General features: G+C 48.7%; 1 protein-coding gene and 1 long non-coding RNA gene across 2 annotated transcripts in view; one reads left to right on the plus strand and one right to left on the minus strand.

Annotated features, from left to right (window-relative positions):
- Positions 1-6,146: 6,146 nt before the first annotated feature.
- On the minus strand, positions 6,147-11,201 carry Thy1 (Thy-1 cell surface antigen). Its single transcript, XM_004856805.4, has 4 exons — positions 10,734-11,201; positions 8,732-8,792; positions 7,926-8,261; positions 6,147-7,419 (listed from the first exon to the last, which is right to left on the minus strand). The coding sequence occupies exons 2-4, from the start codon at positions 8,766-8,768 to the stop codon at positions 7,307-7,309; spliced, it is 486 nt and encodes a 161-aa protein (XP_004856862.1). The 5' UTR covers positions 8,769-8,792; positions 10,734-11,201; the 3' UTR covers positions 6,147-7,306.
- A 4,344-nt stretch (positions 11,202-15,545) lies between these two features.
- The window catches only part of LOC110344321 (uncharacterized), a 110,435-nt gene continuing 101,302 nt past the window's right edge, over positions 15,546-24,678 (plus strand). The window contains exons 1-3 of the long non-coding RNA XR_015451691.1: positions 15,546-16,072; positions 16,231-16,319; positions 21,872-21,949. This is a non-coding gene — a long non-coding RNA (uncharacterized LOC110344321). The remainder of the gene's footprint in view (positions 16,073-16,230; positions 16,320-21,871; positions 21,950-24,678) is intronic.

The raw sequence follows: 24,678 nt of genomic DNA on the forward strand, positions 1-24,678 counted from the left end.
GCCTCAAGCCCTTTTTTTTTTTTTTGGTACCAGGGATTGAATTCTCTGGTCCTTGAGCTTGTGAGGCAGGCAGTGGAACCACTGAGCGAAATCCCCGGCCTCAAGCCCTTTTATAACTGACATCAGTGCGTTGTGTGGGTGGGGCCTTCATGGCCTAAACGTCTCTCTTCGGCCTTGTCTCCCAGTGCTGTGTCTTGGGAATTAAGTGACTAAAACATGCTATTTGAGGGGTACATTCAAACATGGCACATCCCCAGGCCCCGTCTTCAAATATCACCATTTTGGGGGTCAGAATTTCAATGTAGGAAGTTTTCTGGAAGGCAAACATTTGGATTCTAGCAAGTATCTATATTACTGTGATTTTGTAAATATTACTCACAGCCAAGCCAAGTGAGTGCTATTGTTACTGTTCTTTTTGGCCTCCCTCTGCAGCTGAATATTTGCCACTGGGAGGGGATTATATTGAGAATAAAATTAAAAAAAAATTTTTTTTGTACCAGGTATCGAACTCAGGACCTTGCACTTGTGGGACAGGCATGATGCTATGGAGCTAAATCCCCAGTCCTAAAATTTTTTAAATTTTAAAGTTACTGTAGGCAGGCCTGTAATCCCAGCACTTGGGGAGGCTGAGGCAGAAGGATTTAGCAAGATTCTGTCTTAAAATTAAAAAAAAAATTTTTTTAAAGGGTTGGTGATGTAACTCAGTGTGAAGGTCCTGGGTTCAATTATGAATAAATAAACTTATAAGAAATCACAAAAGACTAACTACAAGAAGTGCTGTCTGTAACCTTGAGGTGCAGAGGTTAGAGGCCTAAGATTCCCTTCACCCTATTCTCCCTGGGGTGATACCCTGTCTGACAGTAGTACAGTAGCAAAGCTGGGAAATTGATATTGGTAAAAACACACACCTTGTTCAGATTTCACCAGCCCTTTCTGCTTTAGTTCTTAGTGTCTCTCACAGTCACCGTTTCTCTTTATTTGAACCAGTAGAACTGCTGGAGCTGCCACCATCTGTTTTAGGACTACTGCAACACTCTCTTGATTCCTTGCCTCCATTGCTATTCTTCAGTCTGTTTCTAAGCGTAGGATTAGAACTTCCCTGTTGCTTTTAGAATATGATTCAAACTTTCACTGTGACCTCTAAGGCCCTATGGACCTGGCTCTGCTGACTCATTTATCATTTATTTATTTATTTATTTATTGGTACAAGGGATCTAGCTCGGGACCTTGCGCTAGCGAGGCAGGTGGCAGAACCACAGCTAAATCCCCAGCCCCCATCATTTATTTATTTTTGAGACAAATTGTTGCTAAGTGGCCCAGGCTGGCCTCAAACTTGTGATCCTCCTGCCTCAGCCTTTGGAGTAGGTGGGACTACAGGTGTGGGACACTTCACCTGGTGGTGCCTTCCGCTTTAATGACATCCTCACCTTGTCTGCACACTTTGCATGTGTCCTTACTGTTCCTTCCACCTGGTTGTGCTTTCTGCAGCACTGCCAGGGTCTGGCATTTTCTCCTTTTTCAGATCTCGGCTCAAAGGCCACCCCCTCAGGATCTCCCCGGTCATCCTCACAAGAGTGTTACCCATTTTTCTTTATTGCTTTCTACACATGAATGATCCCAAGCTGTAACTATCAGATTTATTTATTGGTTTACTTGCTTAATGTCCATCTCCCTTTCTGGAATGTAAATGTTATGAGGTATGTTAGTCAGCTCTCCACCATGGTGACAAAATACTGGAAATAATGCACTGAAAAAGAAAGAGTTATTTTGGATCATCGCTTCATAGATTTCACTCTATGGCCATCTGGTCCTATTGCTCTTGGGCCTGTGGTGGGGCAGAGCATCATGGTAGCAGCACATGGTAGAGGAAACTGCTTGCCTCATGGCAGCAGGGAGGGAGAGAGAGACAGAAGGGGGCCATGGTCCCCAAATCCCCTTCAAGGCCCCCAGTGACCAAGCTCCCTCCCTTGAGGCTCCACCTTGCAGTAGCACTACAGGCTGCTGACCAAGCCCTCAATGCACAGGCCATGGGCTGACACTTCCAAACCATAGCATGGCTGTGGGACTTGTCTGTGTCATTCATTATTCTTATTGCTAAGTTTTGCATGATGTAGAGGAAATAAAATTTCATGCTTTGTAATCAGCTTGCAAAATACAGAGTCTGTTTGTTGTGCTAACTCTGAACTTATGACTCCTCCTCTGGGAAGCCTTGGAGCCTGCTGGAGGAACCTTGGATATATATCCCCCTAGCACTTTACTGAAGAGTGATTTACCGAAACTTAGCCATTTTCAGTAAGCAGACTGGTGAGTTACGACAAACATATGCACCCATATAACCATCTCCCAACATTTCCTTCTGCCTTGGATTATTCTATTTGTGGTAGAATAGACTTGACATAAAAGTCACCTCCTCAGCTCTCTCAGAGTACAGTTGAGTGACATTCACACTATTGTGTTACCAACGCCCATGGTCCATCCACAGAATTCTTTTCATCTCGCAAAACTTAAACTCTGTAGCCTAAAAACAATAATAACTCCTCTTTCCTTCCTCCCTCAACCCCCTGGAAACCATCATTCTACTTTTTTGTCCCTAGGAATCTGACTTTGGACTTCTTTTTTCAAAACTAAAATGTACCATCTTGCCCATTTTTAAGTGTACAGTTCAGTGGTGTTAAGTAGTGGCTTATTAAGCTAATTAAGGCATTTAAGGTAATTTCTTATTAAGGTAATTAGTTATGAGTATGAAAAACCCCAGATAGGGTGGGAGATTTAGCTCAGTGGTACTGCACCTGCTTGGCAAGCCAAGGTCCTGAGTTCGATCCCCCAGTACTGCAAAAACAAACAAACAAACCAACCCAGATAACAGAGTGTAAACAAAATCGTCTGTGGCTCCTGCTGTGACAGCTCTATCATCACAAGAACCCTGGCTCCTGTCTCGTGCTTTGTTATTTGTAACACTCAACTCATAGTCCAAGATGGCTACTTCAGTTCCAGCCATCAGCTCCTCATTCCAGCTGGCATGAAAGTGAAAGGGAGAAAAAAGGCACATTTTTTCTGTCTTATAGAACCCTTCACAGAAATTACACATATCATTTTGTGCCTAATGCCCATGACAGAACTTAGCCAGATAGACACATCCCATTGCAAGGGGACTGAGAGATGTGGACTTCATTCTGGGCCACATATTTCAGTTCTAATTTGTGAGTCCCATTGCTGAGGAAGATGAGGAGGAGCCATATTGTGGAGCAACCAGTGGTATCTGTCACTGCTTTCCTGCCTTGTAGCCCTGATCCCTGTACTGAGTCAGTTCCTTTCTTCTTATGGACTCTGGACTCCTTTAGCCAAGGGCTGTGTCTTTTACCTCTTAGCATAGAGCCAGGTGCATTTAGGTGCTTAATGTTTGTTGTACAAATAAATGATTCCAGGCCAACCCAACCTTTTAAGAATTACTGAAGGGCCCAGGCATGGTGGCACATACCTGTAATCCCAGCTACTCTGGAGGCTGAGGCAGAAGGATTGCAAGTTCAAGGCCAGATTGGGCAACTTAACCAGACCCTGTCTCAAAATAACATAAAAAGAGCTGGGATTGTAGTTCGGTGATAGAGTGCTTGCCTAGCATGTGTGAGGCCTGGAGTTTGATACCCAGCAAAACACACACACCCCCCGAAGAATTACCAAAGGGAGGCCTGACGAGCATAATGACTAGAGTCACCTAGGGTTATCTAGTCCAGGTTCCCACTGAATTCAGGAAACTGCTCATTGCAAACCCAGTGGTTTCCTCCTGACCACACACACTGCAAGGCACTCACTGGGCACACCAGCTGTCACAACCCCTTCCTGGTGTGGACTGACAGGTGGTCTCCCTAGGACTCTGCTGTTTGGTCCACATGCCCTCTGTCCCCCATGCCCACTTCCACACCTCCTCCTGCCCCCAGTCTTCCCTTTGCCAGGCAGATGCCTCCTGTAAGTCTAGACTGGCAGTGTCTACACCCTGAGGGGTGGGGGAATTTCTGGGTCTGACAGTATCCTGAGCCTGAGCCCTGGGCAGGAAAGCTGCCCACCTTTGTTGAAAAGCCTTCCCAGATTGAATGGAGAAGAGCCAGCGACCCTCGTGCCTTTCCAGGACTCCAAGGGAATCCAATGTTCCATCACTAATAAATGAGGAAATGGTTGCTCTCAACTTGGGCTTTTTTTCCTTCACATGTGGGCACACATGCTAACACTGGAGATGGCTATCATGCTGTGGAGGCAGGAGCATGCATGTCACAGGTCCCCCCAGTGCCATGAGGATTTCTTGATTGGTCACTGAAAGTCCCCATGTGTCACACACAGAGATCCTCTTGTCCTTCCCAAGGGAGTCCCTAGATGTGATAGAGACCCTACCATGTTCTCCTGGGCAGCTGTGGTCTGTATCAGTGGATAACCAGGTCCAGAAATAGGGGTGTGGAGAGGGGCTGCTGCTGTACTGCAGCAAGTATTCCAGGCCTTGGGGTAGGGATTAGGGGTCTGAAGGGTGAGATGGAGAGGGTGAGGAGACAGATGGATGTGCGTGCGTGCGTGCGTGTGTGTGGTATGTGCACAGGGCAGGTCCCAGCCCTTTGTAAATGCCCAAGTCGCCACAGATGTCCCACAGCCTACTGCACACCTGTGGCCTGAGCGGTGAGGGGCCATGCTGTTGTGGCCTGCAGTGAAAGCCTGCGGCACTCACCATCCAGGCATGGTTTTTCTGAGTCAGTTTATTTTGTGACCCAATGGCCTGATCCCCTCTCCTTTCCTGCTTTCTGTAATCTGTGGACCTCTGCTGGCCTCTGTGGCTTCTCAGGCTAGCACACCCCCCTGGGGAAATTAGTATTGGCTCTCCTGAGCAGGAGAAGGGACCCCATTTTCCCAGCACCTGCCTGACAGCAAAGCCCACGCAGGCAGCATCACACAGGTGCCAGGCTCTCATACCAGGCTCTCAGTTGAGGCTTCACACCTGGTCTCCCTCTTCCTGCCCTAAGGGTGGTGCTCCTCACTCTACTCTGGTGGCAGCAGTGTTTGTTGTGACTTCCTTCCTTGACCAAGGGTCTTCTCACCAAAACTTCTTCCCTTGGCATGGTACTTGCAGCCCCAAGGAAGTGCTGAGCAAGGAGCCAGGTCTGAAAGGTATCCCTGCCCCTTGGGGAGCCCAGAGATGGCTGTGTCATGCTGAGTCCCATCAGCCCTGCTCTGCGATGGGCAGCTTCTCCTCGTGGTGGGCTTCTCCCGCCCTCTTTGGACATGGCCACTACAGGGGCCAGCATAAGGCCAAGGTGTCAGCAGAAGGCAGTAGGTAGAATGGGAGTGAGTGGCATTAAATTAGACCTGGGCCTTCAAGAAAAATGCTCAGAAAGAACCATCTATCTAGCGCTAAATACCAAATGAGTCAGCCTCCTCCCCCGCATTCCCTGGCAAAGCTGGGCAGGCTGGGTAGGGCTACCTCACTAACTGCAACTGGAACCGTGAATACCTACAGCCACTGTCGAACTTCAGTCCAAGGATAACTCTGATGCCTGTTCTCATTCAGGGGATGGAGTGTGTGTGTGTGACCTTGTTCCCTCTCCACTCCTAAGGGGACAATATTCACCCCCAGTCCTTTTTGTAGCCACCGCTCTTAGATTTAAGGATGGATGCCTGCCCTGCCACCTTGATGATATGGACATCTCCCACCGAACCCCTCTCCTGCGCTCCAGTGCCCTCTGAATAGTAGATGGGCTTGAGGGGCCTTTCTGAGGAACCACTGGAGCTGTGAAGCAGCAGTGGACTGCACGCTGACGCTTGTTCTTGGAAATGTGCTTGCACCTCCTGGAGCCAGGCCATGGGGCTCTGTTCACACCTAGGCAGGTGAGTGTCTACCGTTATAGCCAGGTGAGTCAGCAGAGAGGAGACTTTTATTTATTTGGGTAAATGGTCACGTTGGAGTCATCCTGAAAAGAAGCCCAGCAAGCAGTGGTATGTCCCTGGGGCTGGGGGCTGCAGAAAGTAGAAGGCAGAAGGCAAGGGTGGAGAAAGGGGTGGTGTCCCCCAGGGTCTTGCTGGGCCTCCTGCCCACAGAGACTCCCATTCAAGGGGAGAGGGCAGTCCGGGGACTGTGGAGAAGTGCAGCACAGATGGACATGAGGACAGACTCCAGAGGCTTGGTTTTATTGTGCAGTTTTCTTTTTCCTCAATGAGATGCCAGAAGCTGTGGTGGCACTACAAACAGTCACACAACAGGCAGAGCCACCGGGTGGGGAGCTGGGTGTTGGGAAAAGCCATCTCCCAAGGAGTGTGCCACCCTGGGGTGTCACTCCAGGGCCTGTCTCAGGTCCCCCGAGGTCTTCGAGGAGCTAGGCCTTCAGTGCAAGGGCTATCTGGGGGTTGGGGCCCAGCCTGCAGAGGTCAGCAGTGATAGGCGAGGAAGGAAGAGCCTCCCTTGGAAACTTGGTCCAAACTCTGTGGTATTCCAGATAACCCCTGTAGGGCAGAGCTCTTGGGAGCTTGGGACAGCTGGGGGCCATTGTCCTCCTCTATCACCCTCTCAACTGGTGGTGCAGCAGTGAAGGACAGCAGGCTCACGATTTCAGCTTCCTGAGGTGGGGAGAGCCATTGGACCCTCACTATCTGCCCCCTCCCGCAACCTTGTATTAGTGCTGCTGCTCCCCACTGAATCTGCATCTTCAGTGGGTGGCAACCCTGGCCCAAGGCCCTAGGGAACTTCTATAGTGGCCAGAGGGAATTTTTCTGCTGTGGCTGAGAATGCTCCTGGAGACACTTAGCTCACCTTCATGTGAGGAGTCACACATGCTCATGGAGCCCACACACCTGGGGTCTGAAGGTGCCACCCTGCCTGCTGGGAAGGGTCTCAGCACAGAGCATATCTGGGTTAGGCCCAGACACACCACTCCCTCCTCATCCAGGTCTCTCCCAGGCTTCTGGTCCCGGTGGGCAAGGATGATCATTCCCCAGGAACTGGTATCCTCCACTCCACTCCCATCACATGCCCTCAGTCTCCATCTGGTCCCCTATCCTGGCTTCCTTTGCCACACACTCCCAAAGAAAAGGAAGGATAACCCCTAAATAAAACAGACAGAAGCAGCTCTGGAAAAGAGTACAAAAAGACAGCCAGTGGTGTGCAGAGAGGGGGAAGAGGCTAGATGATGGCATGCAGCACTGGGGTTCCTTATAGGGGGTGGGGTCGCTTTTACTCCCCAATAGGGGCTGGGGAGGGGGTCAGCCAACTCAGAGGAGCAGGACCTCTGCACTGGGCCTTGAGGCTTGCTTCCTGTATCTCCATGGGCCCACACAGTCACAGGGAAACGAAATCTGTGGCCTGGAGGAGGGAGAGCGAGAGCAGGAGCAGCAACAGCCATGAAGTATTCTGCGCCAGCAGGCTTATGCCTTCACACTTGACCAGTTTGTCTGTGGAGAAAGAATGGGGTGAGGAAGGGCACTGGGAGTCAGGCAGGCACTGGCCCAGAGCATGGATGTTTTCTCTTCGGGGAGCTGGGCCAACGTGGTCTAACAGAACCAACCATATTTCCCACGTGGAGGGTGCTGGCCTCTTGCATGCATACCTTATGAAAATCTCACTAAACAGCAGCACAAGAAAACTAGGGGTGGAGGCAGTGTCACCTCTGTTTCAAAAGTGGAGAAAGGATTGGGGAGGCCAAGGGACTTGCCTGAAGTCATGGTGGAGAGCAGCTACCACACTGCTGTACCTCTCTAATTAGCCCTCAGCTCTTCCCCCTTCATACTGAAAGCACTGGTTCCCCAGGGGACCAGGCAGCAGTTGGGAGAGAGTGAGGGAGTCACGGGGTCTGTCTTTCCTCTGGCCCCACCAAGGGAACTATCTACTGTCCTAGCCAGCTAGGTAGTCCCCAGCCCGGCTCTCCCATCCATTTGGCTTTGTTGGGGATTTGCCTCACCTCTGAGCACAGAGACATTCTTATAGTTGGGGATGGATTGCTGGCCAGAGATGCGCAGTTCACATGTGTAGGTCCCCTCATCCTTGTTGGTGAAGTTGGCTAAGTAGAGAACCTTGAGGTTGTAATTGCCGGTCAGGTTGGTCCGGGAGCGGTATGCATGCTCAGGCACCCCCATAGTGCCAAACAGCACATGCTTCTTTTTCTCACGGGTCAGGCTGAACTCGTACTGGACGGGCAAAGTGGTGGTATTCTCATGGTGGCAGTCCAGACGAAGGGTCTGGTTCACCAGGCAGGCTGTTAGGCTGGTCACCTTCTGCCCTCGGGACACCTGCAAGACTGGCACCAGCAGTGCCCATTCCAATTGGTGGAGAGTGGATGAGGGGCTCCCTACCCATGCTGACAGTAGACATGACTAGGGAGGGCACAGGGGGCTGCTCTTTTCAAGCCTCTTCCCATTCCAGGGATCCTGGAAGCAGAAACTCCTCACCCCAGCACCCCGACCTCTCTCCCTAATCCCCTTGACTCTGGGTTCCATTAGTGAGTTGCAAGGGCAAATGATCTTGGGGAGTTCTGAGTTCCCACTTGGAGGTTCCCATTCACTAGCAAGGGGCAGGGCTCAGTGAATTATTTCCAAAGACCACTCCAGCAGTCAGAAGGTCAGCTGGATGAGTAGCTGTCTTTGGGAGGCAAAAGAGCCCTCTCTCCCCAGCCCACTGTACTTTCTGAGGCTTTGAGGAAGAAGCAAGCTTCTCTGAAGAAAGGGAAGCCAGAGTGCCTAGACGTCAGCCCTGCCCCTTGCTGAGTACCTGCCAACAGGAGGGCGATGCCGATGGCTGGGTTCATGGTGCCAAAAGCTCAGTCCTGGATCTGGGGTAGGGAACAGAGGGGAATTAGCCAAAAGATGGGATGGGTGTGCCCACACTCACACGGTGGCCATCCAAGCCACTCCCCCACCCCCTTCCTCTATTTCTCTTGGAAGGTGACTCGGCCTCTAGCTCTTTCCTCCCTAAGGAGCGCAGGGGAGGGGGGGAACACACCCGAATGCTGAACGTCAGGGCGTCAGTGCTTGGCCATGGAGCACTTCCTAGCTGGATGGCTTTAAGGGATTTATCTTTACCACTCCTTTTCCTCCTGCAAGGGCTTCCTATTTACTTATTTTTGAAAGTTTAATTTGGTAAAATACATATAACATTTACTATCCTAACCACATTTCAGGAATACAGTATTCACATTGCTGTACATCCACTCTCCAGAACTCAATTTTTATCTTTCAGAATGAATGAACTCTATGGTCATTAAACAAAAATTCTTCATTCAAGGAGTTCCTGTTTCTTGTCCAGAAACAAATTTCCAATGCCTAGAGCAGTTCCTGGCATATGGCAGATACTTATTGAAGGAATGAGTGAGGGTCCGTCAACCTTAGATACCATGGGGTTGTGGTGGGGGCTAAGAAAATGCCCAGACTGCTCCACAGTACATGACCCTCAGGTGTTAGTGGCTCAGGATCATGTCAGGTGTGTGTCTGGCTAAGGCTCACAGTTCAGGTGCTCCTAGATGTGTGTGAGGGAAATGACAGTCAGTGCTCTCTGATTGCACAGGCCCGAAGATGCTTCCAAATGTCCAACTTTCAGATTCCTGGAGCTGTGGTTTTCCAGTCTGGCTTCAATAGCCTCCCTTCCTACACTCATCGCCTGTTCTTTTGGTACTTAAAAACATTTTTTTTTCCAGCCTTAAATGGACCAGCCTCTTGGCGACACGGGGCAGGTAGCCTAGCCTGTCCGCAGCAGAGCTCACCCCGGGAGGAGTCGCAGGAAAGGCGCGGGCCCTGCCTGGGCTGCGCACCCGGGTGCACAAGGCTCGCCACTCCAGGAGCCCGGGATCGCTGCGCACGGCCCCGGGCCCGGTCGAAGGCCCTGCGGCTACAGTGAAAGCCCACTCGGTCTCCAACTCAGAAAGATGATCGGAATAGGGAAGTACTACGGGTGGAGGAGCCGGTGGAGCCGCCGCGCAGAGCCAGACCCGAGGCTCCGCAGCCGGGGAGGGTGCCGCGTGGGATCTCGGAGGAGGGGGAGCGGTGAGCAGACCAAGAAAGGGAAGAAATGGGGCCGGGGCCGGAAGAGGATGTGGAGCCAAAGAAGGGGTAGAGACTTAGGAAGGCGCAGGCTATGTATTTCCTTCGCCAGGTGTTCCCGCAGCCTAGACCCAGAGCAGCTCTGCACGGGCGAGCCCCACCCTTATTACTTCCCTATTCTGATCTTCTTTCTCAATTGAGGTCCCCCGCCTCCTCTCTTCCTTTTCAGCTCTCCCCTCCCCCGCCTGCCCGCCTTCCACCCAGTCCCCGCCCGCGGCACTGCGGTTTCCTTACCTTGATGCCCCGCACCCAGCCCTTCATGAGGTCACGGATCTGAGAGCCCCTCCGGCTGGCCACCCTTCGTCCTGTCGCCTATTTTTGTTTTCCATTAAGTTTATTGGGCTCTCGCTTATTTTTGCCCCCTCCCTACTCTTGAGAGCTGGGTATGGGGTCCTCTGGGTGGACTGCAGGGCCAAAGGCCGCCCTCGGTGTCCTTCCTCCAGGCTCTCCTCCAGTGCTGCAGGCACATACGGCTGCCCGCCAGTGGGCGAAAGCCTGGGAGCGGCTGCCCGCAAAGGCGAGGTGAGGGGCGGCCTCTGCCCCTCAGAGCACTGTGTTCCCGCCCGGGCCTGGCATGCAGGTCCCTCCCCTAACTCTGCGCGGCACCTTCCCTTGGAGCCCTCGGACCTTTCCCGAAGCTTCCTGCGTCCTGATCCCCGTCAGGCTCCCCCTCTCACCTGGGCCCCGTCCTCCGCCGCTGCAGCTTCCTCTGGACGCGATGCTGCCTCCTCCAGTTGCTGCACCCTGCACCGAGCCCGCAGTTTTCACTAGGGGTGGGGGAGAGGGGGACGGGGAGGGCCCGGGGCTCAGCCAATGAGAGGCTGAGGGGAGAGGACGGGGGTGGCGGGGGGCCCGGGAGGAGGTGGCTGTGGAGCCCGGGTGCAGGAAGGTGGCCCGCTCCTGCAGAAGGGGGACCTCAGGCAGCCCTGTGGCTGCTGGTCTGGCCTGGGGAGGCAGGCTTTGGGACCCTGGGATCAGGGTGGGGCAGCCCAAAGAACATCAGGCGCCTCTCCGAGCCGAGCCCCCGCAGTGACTGCTGTCCTTTTAAGGGTGTAACCCTTTCTTCGGATCCAGTCATCAGGAGTCTCTAGGAAAACCAGAGCTTAGGCCAGATTTGCCAGGCTTCCGAGCTACCTCCTTCTCCCGAGCCTCCAGTGAGAGGATGTTGGGTTGGAATATCCTGGCCTGTTCCCAAAGGAGGCCGGGAGGATGTATTACAGGGCGGGCAGCCCTGTGGTAGCAGGGCAGGCGAGGAACCAACTTGGTCCTTCCCTGGTCCCCAGTCCTGCCACACCCCTTCAGGGGAACCTGCAGGTGCTTTCTGCTGTGGGTAATCATGTCTCCCCCAGAGTCCAAGCTGGAGCCAGGTTCTTCTCTCTTTCTGAATTATCTGCTTGGTCTTCAGAAGACAGAAGGATTGTTGTCTTCCACCAAGCACTGTGCTGACAAGACATGCATGGTCACATTACCCCTTCAACCCATCCCACCCCCATCCCACTTCATGGCTAGTAAGTGGGAGGGCTAAGGTGGTGGCCTTGGAGCCCATAGTGCTGAGATCCTCTGCTCTGCTGGCTGTAGGCAGGAGGAGAGGGAATGGAATCCTGGGAAAGGAGTGGAGGTGACTAAGTCTAGGAAGATACTGATCTGGGCACCCCTTTTAACCCATCCATTTGAAGTCATCAAGAGTCTCTTTTTTAACAGCCAGTGCTGATGCTTTGTCCCTCTAACCCACAAGTCCAAAGATTTTTTTATTAAACAAAGGTTTATTTGATTGATTTGAGCCTCCTGACTTCTTTGTGAATCCTGATCACAACATCCTGGTGGGGCTGGCCCTGTCTGCCAGTCATCTGCCTGTAGGGTCTCTTATTTCTTCATAGAAGTCATCCCTGGCGCCTCCACTGTAGTTTACAATCCTATAATGGCACAGTTGGAAGCTATCCTTGAGCTTCAAGCAGGAGTTTCACGTCCCTCAGTCTCTTGGGGGGCTATGTAGTCTCATAGCACTTGGAGTGATGGGATGTTGTAAGTGGAAAGAGCCTTATGGATGGTCTGGCCCAAAGGGTGATTTGCTTTGGTAAGACAGGGAAGCTCCCAGGGCACTTTGATGAAAAATGCAGCTGCTCCAGCCCACCTAGGACCTTCTTACTCTAGTACTGGGTCTGCACTATTCACAAGCTTCCCAGGGCCTTTGGGCTAGGGAACCCTGGTGTAACAAGACCGTCTCTCTTCACAGATTGCTTCTCATTGATCATAGGATAATATTAAGGCCCTGAATGCCTTGGCCCCTGGCTGCTGACCTCTTCCACCCTATCTTTCCCATTCATCTCCCTGCTGTATTCTAGGTACACTGCCCTCCTCTCTGTCTCTGCGTGTTCCTTCCTGTTTACAGTGGATCCTTGACTTACAAGCTCAATTAATTCCTGTGGGCTAGTTGCAACTCAGGTTGGTCAGTTGAAGGCTCAGGCTCCTCTACACAGCCTTCAAAGTCTCTCTCCTGTATACAGGCAGATCTCAGTGTCCGTAGAGAAGACATTGGCCTAGGACTTCTCAGTTAATCCCACACAGGAAAGGATGTTGTAATGTTCCTTCCAGAACTCTTAAAGGGTTAAATCTGTATCTGAGACCATCTGGAAGCACAAGTGGCCACCAATTGGGACATAACTCAAGACTTTGTTTTTAACTTAAAATTAAAATTCTGGTTGTACATAATGCAAGTTATTAGTATGTCAGACCAGTCGTAAATCAAGGGTCCACTGTAACAGCTTTCTAATTCCTATGTTATTAGAACATACTTACTTTAGCTTGGGGCCTAACCCTTCTGTCTTTCTTACACACACACACACACACACACAAACACACACACACACTTCTAGGGGATGGAGATGGTTCTTTTTGGGGGGCAGAGCATACTCAGAGGTCCCTTTGCTGCAGAAGATGTCAAGGCTGTGGCTGGCTGAGCCCCTCGATGCTGCATTCCCACTCTGTGACCTGTCTCTCAGTGTTGCTGGGTAGAGGGCCTAGCTGTGCTACTTTGATAAGATTAGGAGGACCTGGCCTACTTTCAGGGTCCCCAGGCACTTTGTCTTCAGGAGTGGGAGGGGAATGTTGTCTGTCAAGTTTAAGTAATTGTGTGTCTGTTAGAGCAAGGTCCCCAATTGGATGGAATTGAAGGCTTAAATGAGACAATCTGAGGTCTGGGCAGGGTCTCAGGGTGGCTAAAAGGAGGAGATCTTAAAACTCTCATTTACTAATGGACAAGGTTGGAGTGCTGAAAGCAGGAATCCAGGTAAGGCAGGGTGTCCTGCCAGACTGTGGCTGCCCTGTCAGTCCCTTAGATTTCTATTCTCCTGCTGCCTCAGCTAGGGACAGATTAGAGTAGAAGTTCCTCTAAAAATGCTCATTTCCTTATACTGACCAGGGGACTACTAGCTATTTATTCTCCACAGTCACTGGTTCCACACAATGTCCCCGCAGAGTGGCAAAGCCACTCCATCATTTTTTTTTTTTTTTGGTACCGGGGATCGAACTTGGGACCTTGTGCTTGCAAGGCAGGTGCGGTGCCACTGAGCTAAATCCCTGCCCCTCACCCCATCATTTTATAGCTAGGATCTCAAGCCCTAAAAGGGAAAGGATTCGTCAAACGTCAGACAAATACTTTGTTATCCCAGCCTGTGACTCTTCCGACTTCGTGTCCTGTGCTTTTAGGTGCCTCCAGTGTGGGTCTTCAGACCTCAGATAAACTGATTTCACTAGTCCCATGTGAACGAAAGAAAAAAAAAGGCCACGTGGGGTGCTCTGAGCATAGTTGTCAGGCTGCCACCTTATTCAGATTCCATCCTCTTCACCCCACTGATGACCTAGGGTTATGGGCATGGCTGGACCCATGACACCCAACCTTGGACAGATGAGATCAATAGCAGTTTATTGGTCACCTACACTCACAGTCCAGAGAAGGATACCACACACTGAATGGCCACGTGGAACTTGCACAGGACCTGTGGGAGACAGGCTTTGTGGTTTAAGAAGCATGGGGTACCCCATTTCCTGCAGGAGGGTGTGTTGATAGTTTAACTAGTTCTGCAGGCCGGAGAGAGAACTGAAGCCCACTACTCAGGCTAAGCAGGAACCCAGCCTTATCCTCACATTAAGCAGGGTGGTTTGACTGGGATCTTTATCAGCAAAGGAGGACGTGGACTTGCCATATCTTTTTGATTTTATCAGATGTCAAGATATTTGAGGCTTCTGCATTCTAACAGATGTCTAGGCAGCACAGAATACTCAACTGTAGTTTTGGACTGAGACTACACACCTGCTTTTCCTATAGTTTCATTCTTGGGTTATACTTTTCCATTTTTTTGAAGTGGTAGAAGTAGATGGTATGTGTGTATGTGCATTTTTAATGTCTTTCCTTGGCAAAAAAGGAAAGAAAATTGACCATTTTCTGTTGATCCTCAAATCTGCTCGAAAGTGTAACTAATCTTTGAAATTCAAAAATCTTGGAAGTACTGCTCAATACTCTGCTGCCTCTGCTACTTCAAGATGAGGTCAGCTCCCAGAGGAATGTGCATGTTTTCTTGGAGAACATGACAAATAAAAAAATAGAGATTATTTCTTACAATGTAGGGCAGAGGTTGAGAGGAAAAAGCACCAGTGTAGATATAATTTAACATCCAACAACTATTTATTTACAAATCTATTCATGGATGTTTATGTAATCAAATAATTAAAAGACATGATTAAAACCAACACTGTCCCAGTCACAGGGCTAGAACCTGGGAACATAAAGATCAACAGAACAGTCTCTGTCCTCAAAGGCATGTCCCCATGGGGGAGGCCAGAATAGCAGGTAGGTAGAGAACAGTAGGGTAAGTGTAGGTAAAGATGTGTATAGGATGCTGTGAACATCCACAGGAGGGGCATGTGATGGCCCAGTCTGGGTGGGAGGCCTTCTTGAAGGAGATGAGGCATGACCTACATGAGTCTTCAAAGATGAGCGTGATTGCCCATGTCAGGCAGATATCACATTAGTGGCTCCCAGTGAATCTTGCCTCCCAGTAGCCAGGCCTGTGTGTGATCCCCTTCCATGCTGATTCTGGGCTTGGCCCTATGTCTTGTTTGGCTATCAGCAAATGTGATATTCACTGAGGCTCACCTTCTTGGAAGGCAATTATTGTGGGAGAAAGCCTGAGCTAGCCGAGTGGATGAGGTTATATCAGTCACTGTTTGGGATCAACCAGCTCCCAGTTGACCTGCCATGTGACAGCAAAAGCGTGTTGATCCCTGATGCCATATAAAACACAAATGAGACACCCCAGGTCAACCTGTGTTGGTTCTAAAACCTGGTGAAGTCTATCTCCTTTTCTTGAATCTCAGTGGGCTTGTGGCTGCTTCAACCAATACAGTATGCAGAAGTGATGCTAAGAGGCTGCATGCAGGCCTTAGAAAGCCGTATAGCATCTACCTGTTCTCTGGAATACTTTCTCTTGGGGCCAGCATGGAAAAAGTCTTACCACCCTGTGTCCACCATGACTGGCTCCAAGTTGTTTCAAGTGAGGAGAATGGCAGCTGGAACAAGGTTGACTTGTGTTTGGTCATGGTGGAACAGGTGGCAGAAACATTGCTGTGGTACTTAGATAATAGAAAATGTCCCTGCTAGAGTTTGGGTATGACTGAGTAAGTTCCACCCCTGCCTGGAGTTCAGGGGCTGGAAGCTTGGTTCCCAGGGTAATGGTATTGAAGGTGGTGGGACTTTAAGAGGTGGGGCCAGTGGAAGGTAATTAGATCCTGGGGGCTCCACCCTCATGAATTGATTAATGCTGAGTCCTGGGAGTGGGTCAGGTTTCAGGGACTAGCCTAGACAGCTCAGTGTCTCCTACTGCCTCTCTTACCATGCGGTCTCTCTTTCATGTGTGACTGCTGCCCTGTGATGCCATCTGCCACATTATGATGCAGCCAGAAGGCCCTTGCCAGATGCTGACCAGAGCAGCCTGGACCTTGGACTTTCAGCTTCCACATTGTGAGCTTCCACTTTTTTCTCTCTCCTCTCCTCTTTTCTTCCTTTCTTCCTTTTTTTTTTTTTGGTACTGGGGATCAAACTTGGGTCCTTGCGCTTGCGCAGCAGGTGGTGAAACCACTGAGCTAAATCCCCGGCCCCTTTATTTTCTTTTTTGACAGAGTCTTGCTATGTAGCCCAGGCTGACCATTGACTTATGATCCTCCTGCCTCAGCCTCCTAAGTGCTGGAATTACAGGCATGCATGCCAGGTTAGAAAACTTCTTTTCATTATGAATTACCCAACCTCAGGTATTGTGTTATAGTAATTGTTATAGCTTGTACCTAGATATCCCCCCCAAAGCCTCCTGTGCTCATAGATGGGACTTTTGGGAGCTGGCTGGATGTAGGATGTGTGATACTGGGATTAAGAGCATAAGGTAGTAAATTAGTCCACTGATTGGAATTAGCATAATTCTATGTGTGAATAATGGAAGCTCCACCCTGGGTGTGGCTGGAACCAATCAATATACTTACAACCTGGATGGAATAAAAAAGGAGAGAGGGAAGGCAGGCTTGCTGCTTTATTGCCTCCTGCTTGCCATGGCATGGACTATTTCTCCTCTGTGATGCCCCTGTGCCATGCCACCCTGCCTTGGAGCCAGCCAACTATGGAGTAAAACCTCTACAAACTGTGAGCTGAAACAAACCTTTCCTCCTTTAACTTGTCAGTGTCAGCTATTTTGTCTCAGCAACAAAAAAAAGATATGCCTAATGAATTTGTGGACTTGGGTAAGGGGATCTAGAGTCAGAATGCTGAAAATGAAGTGCTATTGAGTGAACATCTAGAGTGCATGACTAAGTATTGTAAGAGAGAGATGAGCTAAACTGGACTTGTTCAATTTATTGGGTTGGAAAAGAAAACTATTCCTCATTTCCATTCTGTCCAGCAGGCAACAAATTCTCAAAATAAGAACTGATCTAGAAAAAAAGATTAAGTCAACGATATGGCCATGGAACACTCAGTAAGATCCCAAGAAGATATAAGTGGTTCTAGTAGATCTTAGCTAAACAAAACAGTTTGTGGGAATATTAAGGACATTGTGCTATAGCTGAAGTAGCATCTTCTTGAAATTAATCAAGCATTTGGTGCACAGAATGGAGCCCCATAACATTCACAGAGAACTCATAAAGTTTTAAAGACTAGTCATTTGGGAAAGTAATGCTCCCCGGTTGAGAGGAGGGGTCCAGATCACATGTGCCTGGCTTCTGTTCAGAACTGCTTTAAGCCAGTGATTGCCCTGTGCTGTGTGTTTCTCCTCTCTCTACTGGAAGCTTCTGTTAGCTTATTTGCTTCATCATTGTGCACCAGGCCTGCAGGGCTCTGAATCAGGAGGAGCCGAATCTGATGAGTGCATTGAAGGAAACTGGCCACAGCCAGGCCAGCTGCACAGTGGGAGCTCAGGGACTTGAAGCCAATGTCATGATTGAATGATGCTCTGGTGTTCTAGTGTCACATGTGGGGAGGCTGTGCCTCTTTAGGAGAGGGCAGACATGGGAGATCACTACACTGATGGCCACGAAGAGGTTGTGCCTTCTTCACTGACTGAGGATGTGGGTGTAGAATGTATTCTGACCAATGGGTCTTTAGCTGAAATGATGAGAGGAGACATCAGAAGTGCTGTTCCCAGGACTTGATTCTTGAAACCCCTCTGTCATGTGAAGAAGCCCAGGGTAGTCACATGGGGTGACCTGGACTGAAGTGCTTTTGATGGCAGCCCCACCGGATTGCCAGACACTGAGTGAGACCCTCCAGAGTCCCTCAGCCCCAGCGCATTCATCAGCTAGCTGCAAATGCACCAGTGAACCCAGCCAACCCCATAGGGAGGGGAGAGGAGCTGTCTTAGCTGCTTCCTGGCCAAGCTGCTGGCCCACAGAGTTGTTACCTTTGGTTACTTGCTGGGGAGATTTGTTACACAGCAGCAGATGACCTGGTGAGGAGAGGGAAGAGCATTTAAGGTAGGCAACAGGGTGAAGAAAGGCATACCACAAAGCAGAGCAAGGTGGGGATGAGAACTACGGTTCCAGTTGCTTGTGGCAATGAATGTTGAGAGGAGACACTGGAGAAATGGGGGAAGAGAGCCAGTTGAGGAAGTCCTGGACTGTAATGGGGAGTCATGGAAGGTTTATAGGGAGGTTATGAAAAAAATTTATCTATCTATCTATCTATCTATCTATCTATCTATCTATCTATCTTTCTATCTATCTATGTATGGATTGAACCCAAGGCCTTCACACTGAGCTATATCTTCAGCTCTTTATTTTGAGACAGGGTCTTGCTAAGACACTAATCTGCTCATTCTGGGCTAGAACTTGTCATCTTCCTGCCTCAGGCTTCAAGACTGCTGGGATTACAGGGGTGTCCTAGCATGCTAGGTACATATACTCTTCACAAAGATTACCCTGGGAGTGGAGCAGAGGGACCAGAGGGCCTCATAAACCCTTTCCTGCCCAGGGGTTCTTTGCTCCTGTGGGCTGTTCAGAGCAGAGGTGGGGAAGCGGACGGTGGTTTCTGGGAAGGAAGGAAGAAAGCAAGGAAGGAAGGAGGTTGCTGTCATAGACGGTTCCTTGAGGTCAGGGTTCAAACCTGTCTTTTTATTACTGTATTTCTGGGGCTTCAGGTCCTGGGGCAAAGGAGTCTCAAGAAACATTTTTGAATGAAAATGAAAATAAAAATAAAAAAGAGCAAGCAAGCATTATAGATACTGTTTATGAAGCAAAAAGGAAGGAATCCAAGGGAGGCTTGTGGGGATGTGGGGGTGGGGGTTGTTTTCTGGGAAAAGGAAGAGGAGCCTGAAGGGCAGCTCTATGCTGCTCATCTGAAGTTCTGCCTGTCTGGGGAAGGTGCAGGTTCCAAGATGGACTGGGGAGGGAGGAGGAGCCAGATTACAAAAGCCTTCATTTTGGTGAGGCTGTGGGGGAAAAGAAACCCCTCTCCACTGTTGCTGGAAGTATAAGTTGGTGCAACCAGTATGGAAATTAGTATGAGATTCCTCAAAAAAACTGAAACTAGGGGTTAAATTTGACCCAGCGGTTCCCTTTCTTGGTATCTTCCTAAAAGAGTTAAAAGCATCATAGTGATATATGCACACTCATGTTTATAGCAGCAAAATTTGTAATAGCTAAATTTTGGAAACAGCCCAGATGCTCATCATCAGATGAATGGATAAAGAAAATGTGGTTTTTATATACAATGGAGTACTACTCTGCCACAAAGAAAGATAAACTTGAGACATTTTTAGGTAAATGGATGCACCTTGAGACATTACTTTTAATTGAAATAAATTGGACATACATGCTTAAATATTGCATTGTTTCTCTTGTGTGAGAAACTGAAAGCGCAAAAAAGGATCAAAATGGATAATAGATATTGGGAAGTAGGAAGAAAATGTTCAAATGGGAAGGGGAACAAGGGAGGGGCTGAGGAAGGGAAGGAAAGGAAAAGGAAAAAAAAGTATAGAAAGAAAAAAATGGAAACAAAAGCTTTTGTAAATAAGGAGAGGAAGAAGGTTTGAAGGGAAGGGAGGGGAATGGGGAAAAAAAGAAGCAAGATATATTATATACAGGTATACAAATTCCCTATGATGAATGTGATTGTGATCTATCTATCTATCTATATATATATAATGTGCCAATCAAATTAATTTAAAAAACCTTCATTTATCAGGCTGAATGTAGATTTTCCAGGAAGTAGTGGCAGCCACGGGGAACCCTAAAGCAGGGAAGAAATGTGAAGAAGCATTTTGGGTGAATGACTGGGAACTGGGGAGGGGTTGGAAGGGTGCCCAGGATGTGTCCATCAGAGCACAGGGCTGAAGTCCAGCGGAGGGGTGAGGGTCTGATGCGGGCAGCAGTGGGGATGGGGAAGATGGCCCAGAGGATGCACACCCGCTAGGCACTCCTGCAGGGGACAAGTGAGTGCCACAGGGCTCCCCGATTCTCAGTGAGATTGCTTTGAGGGGGGACAAGAACAGAGGCAGCTTGGGGCAGTAGATGACGATTCAGTGTGGATTGTACTGAGCTTGAGGTGACTGTGTGACACATGTGGAGGTCGAAGTGGAGGGACAGTATCCAGTGGAAGTAGACAAATTGCTGGTGGTGAGCAGCCCTGGTGCCCTGCGGACAGGACCCTGCAGGGCAGCTGGCTGTCCCCAGGAGTCTGAGAAGGAGCAGCCAGAAGGATAGAGCCAGGAGAGCAATGCTGCAGCAATGGCACCATCAGTGAGGAAGCAGTGGGTGACATAATGTAAGACTCAAATGTATCCAGTCGATTCTGGTAGCTAGGTGGGGACAGTTTCAGAAGAGGGCGGGAAGCCTGAGGTTATTGTTTCAAAATTATAGTGTAAAATTTTATTATAATTTAGGTGTAATTTATTATTTATTATGCATTATTAATCATATAACATTAAAATAAATAATAAGTTGCTCCTCTTGTTATAAATTTGTTAGTTGGGGATGACAAGGACAACAGATCAGAGATGGCTGGCATTGAAAGGCAGTTTGTTAGACTCAGATCTGAAGAGGAGGTTGCATGTCACACCATGGGGGCTGCCCAGGAAGCACCAGGCCTGACATGGGACACAGAAAGAGGTGGAAATTGTGGACAATAATCTTTATTATGGGTCCCATGGGAGGGAGTGAGGCAGGGTGAGCAAGTTTGAGTCTCTTCAGCTGGCGCTAGGCATAGGGGCTGGCCCTAGCTGTCCAGTAACTGACCCTGGGGTGTTAGGGCTGATGACTGGTACAGAGTGTGAGTACGGCAAAGGAGGTGGCTGGAGTTTCTTGCATCCCTGGGAACTGGTTAACCCTGGGAAGGAGGAGCAGTCACTTCAGATGTCAAAGCATCAAAGCACAGAAAGCAAGAGACCCAGTTTGTGTGGTTATGGGTTGAGGAGTGAGTGAGGAATGCTGGCAGAGGCCCGCGGGGCCCCTTCTCCTCTCAGGAGTGGTTAGGGAGGAAAGGGGTTGCTGGCTACCACAGCACAGGTGCTGAAAGTTGGCTCAATTCTTTGCAGGAGGACAGAGACTGCCTTCTGGTAAGATCTTTCTTGGGCCTGTCTGCGGGGCAGCAGCTCCTGGCAGAGATCCTAGAGCACATGGGCTGTGGAGCTGCTTGGACCATCAGCCTCAACCTCAGGGCTTTGGTCTGGCTGAGCTCAGCTGTTTACAGTCTGCAGCAGGCCGGGGAAGGCCAGAAAGGGCTGTGTGAGGGGTAAGGGCAGCTGCCAAGTCCTGATCATTCTCTCCAGTGAAGGGAAAGTGAATTAGCAGGCTTTTTTTCTTTTGTTTTTGGCAGGAACAGCTGTGCTTAGAAGTGAACAATATTCATTGCTGTAGGATGTGAGCAGAGTTTCTTTCTTTTGGCTTTTGGGGAAAAAAAATACAGGCAGGGACCCCACAGCTATGTGTGGCCAACTCCACCTCACCTCCATAGTCAGGACCTGTCTTCAGCAAAACTGCTTTGTAAGCACACTGTGACCTCCTGACTCACAAGCTCATGATACCATTGATGCTTCCCTGGGGAGAAGCTGATGCTCCCCCAACACCCTCTGCCAGCTGGCTCTAGCTGGCAGTGTTGAAGCCCTTGGTGCAACATCCTGCAGCTATGCGGGCTGGCTGTGCCATGGTGAGGGTGAGGGGAAGATTCGACTCTTGGACCAGGAAGAAGAGAAAAATCGGAAATATTTTAAGTTAGAGGCATTTCTGCTGCTCACTGGCAGGGAACAGAGAAGAATCATGTTAATTGGTGTTCTTTTTTCCAAAGTGTGCTGTATGGAACAGCATAGGAGTTTCAGTTTCTCTGGGCAAGATCATGGGGAGCACCCCAAGAGCTTAGGCAGTGGTGAGTATGTGCGTGTGTGCACGTGTGTGCATGTGTGTGTGTATGGGGTGGGGGTAGTTGGTGCTTGGTGCTCCTCACCCAGGCACACCCTTAGCCCTGGACACCCCTCTCCTTAGCTCACCCAGGCAGGTCTGTGTCCTTTGAGCTGCCCAGGAGGTTTTGGAGGAAGGGGCAGACCTGAGCATGAGTCCTTCTTGCTCAAATCTGGGCAGTCATCTTTTCTTCTTCATGCATAGATCCAAATTTGGATTCTACTTGCAAAATGCTCCCTGGAGTCCCTCTGTCTTCGATGACATACCTCTAGCTCTTGTCCTCATCTTTTTTCTTGCTCAGGCTATTGCAGTAGCCTGCTGGCTGGTGTCCTTTCTCTGGTGTCTTACTTCACATTGCTACCAGAGTGACTTTTTTCTAAACAATATTTGGTTTTTTATTTTGTAATTGCAGCTGGGCATGGTGGTAGGCACTAGTAGTCCCAGCTACTCAGGAAGCTGAGGCAGGAGGATTGCTTGATTCCATGAGTTTGAGACCAGCCTGGACAACAGTAAGAACTTGTCTAAAAAAATTATATGCACTTGTCCCTTAGTATCTATAGGAGATTGTTTCCAGAAACCTCTTTGAATACAAAAATCTGTGAATGCTGAATTCTCATATAAAATGGTGTAGTATTTACATATAACCTTTACATATCCTCCTATGAATTTTAAATCATTTCTATATTACTTATAACAGTTAATACAGTGTAAATGCTATATTAATAGTTGTTGACTGTAATGTTTATGGAATAATGACAAAAATCTATGCATGTTCAGTACAGATACAATTTTTTCCCAAATATTTTCATTATCAAGATAGTTGAACTCAAAGATACAGAACCTATGGATACAGAGAGCTGACTATGCTTTAAGAAATTGTAGTATGTTCATGTACCCCCCCAAGTACAATAGTGTGAAAAGGAGGATAGAGTAAAAAGTAAAAATTTCAGCTCCTGTCCTTTAGCCATCACTGTGGTTAGCAATTGTGTATCCTTCCAGAAATGTTCAGCATTAGCAAATCTGTTCTCTTTTTTTTGGTGGGGGTGGTGGTGGTTACAGAGCACTCTAATGTAGTCCATTATATATTGTGTTTTGTACCTTGCTTTTTTTTGTTGAATAATGTCTCATGGGCCATACTATATTAGGTCATATTAAGTTCCTTTTTCTTTTATCAGTTGTATAATAGTCCATCTGATGGCAGTATTATAATATATTTAATCAGACTGCAATCAGTGGCTACTTAGGTGATTTACAAACTATAATATTACAAATAACACTTCAATAAATGACTTTTACAGATGACATTTTACATAAGGTTGTGCTACCTTTAGGGCCAGTTCCTTAGAATTTGAATGCTTTTAAACATTATTAGATGTCTAATTCAAATTAAACTATTAATTGTTTTCTTTGCAAAAGATGGTCAGGTTTATACCTTCAGTCCTGAACTTTTCCCTGAGCTTTGACCTGCCAATTGGCTACTACTTAATATACCAACATGGCCATCTCAAATCTAATATGTCCTAAGTTGACCTCTAGGCTTTTCCATAAAATAAATGGGACCCCATACGTATAGTATTTGAACTGAAAAGCCAGCCATTGTCCTTGATGGCTTCCTTCCTGTCGTCACTTGCTCACCTACCTCATCTGCCATTTCTGTGCATCCTGCTTCCCACTGAGCTCTCCTTTTTGTCTACTTCTCTGAAGCTTTTGCACCCTCAGGAGACTTTTCTGTTCCACAGGCCCTGCATGTGCAGCCCTCCACAGGAAGAATCTCACTGTGCCACTCAAGCTTCTAGCATCTCTCACTGGGACTTAAACTCTAGTAAAAGCAAATGGCTTTTTATGCCCAGCACTGTTTTAAGTGCATTACAAACACTAGACCCTTTTATATATATTTGGAACCACTCTCAGAGTAGTTGTACCATCATTATCCCCATCTTACAAACAAGGCCACTGAGTCACAGAGAAGTTCATCCACTTGTGTAAGACTGAACAACAGTTACTCCATTTTGTAATAGGGACCCAACTTGTCTGCTTCTGTTATGGATCACCAGGTAGACATTGAGTTCCAGGGATGTGCTTGTTGTTGTGCCAGGAAGGTCTGTTGTGTGTGTAGTGTTCCGTCATGCTTGCCCAACTCCATATCTGAATATGTTATCTTAAGGACAATCTGTAAAAGGTCTGTTTTATCTCTCTCCTCCGCTTTTGTATTTCTGCTTGCCAACTACCTCTGCGACCCCCTATAAAAACAGCCTCGGACTCTGAGCCAGTTGCCTCTCTAAGCTTGGAGCTTGGAGAGTGCCATCTGCCCAGACTAATAAAGGTCTGTTTTACTTTAACAACTTGTCCGGTGTGTTCCCTCCCGGGTGATCTTTGCTGTAGTCAGCTCCTCAGAGCGTTTGGTGAGACACATGGTCTTACACTTGTAGGGGCCTGGATCTTTCACACTGTTCTGCAAACCTCCTAAATGATCCCTGCTCTCACTTGCACCCCTTGCAGCCCAACATTGTTCCCCTCTTGAAACCCTTCAGTGGCTCAATATTTTGTCATCTCTTGGAATAAAGCTCCATTTCCTACAAGGCCGTGTGCACAGGCCCTGTGTCCCTCTGTGCCTAACCCCATCTTCCTCATCAGTGCCACATTTGATGGTCTCTCTTTTGATCCTCTGGTATTTTGACCCCTTGCCAATCTCAGGGC

This window comes from Heterocephalus glaber, unplaced genomic scaffold, assembly GCF_053883595.1.
Source record: "Heterocephalus glaber isolate CG9 unplaced genomic scaffold, H.glaber_assembly_v1.0 deba00001429, whole genome shotgun sequence".
Taxonomy (NCBI): domain Eukaryota; kingdom Metazoa; phylum Chordata; class Mammalia; order Rodentia; family Bathyergidae; genus Heterocephalus; species Heterocephalus glaber.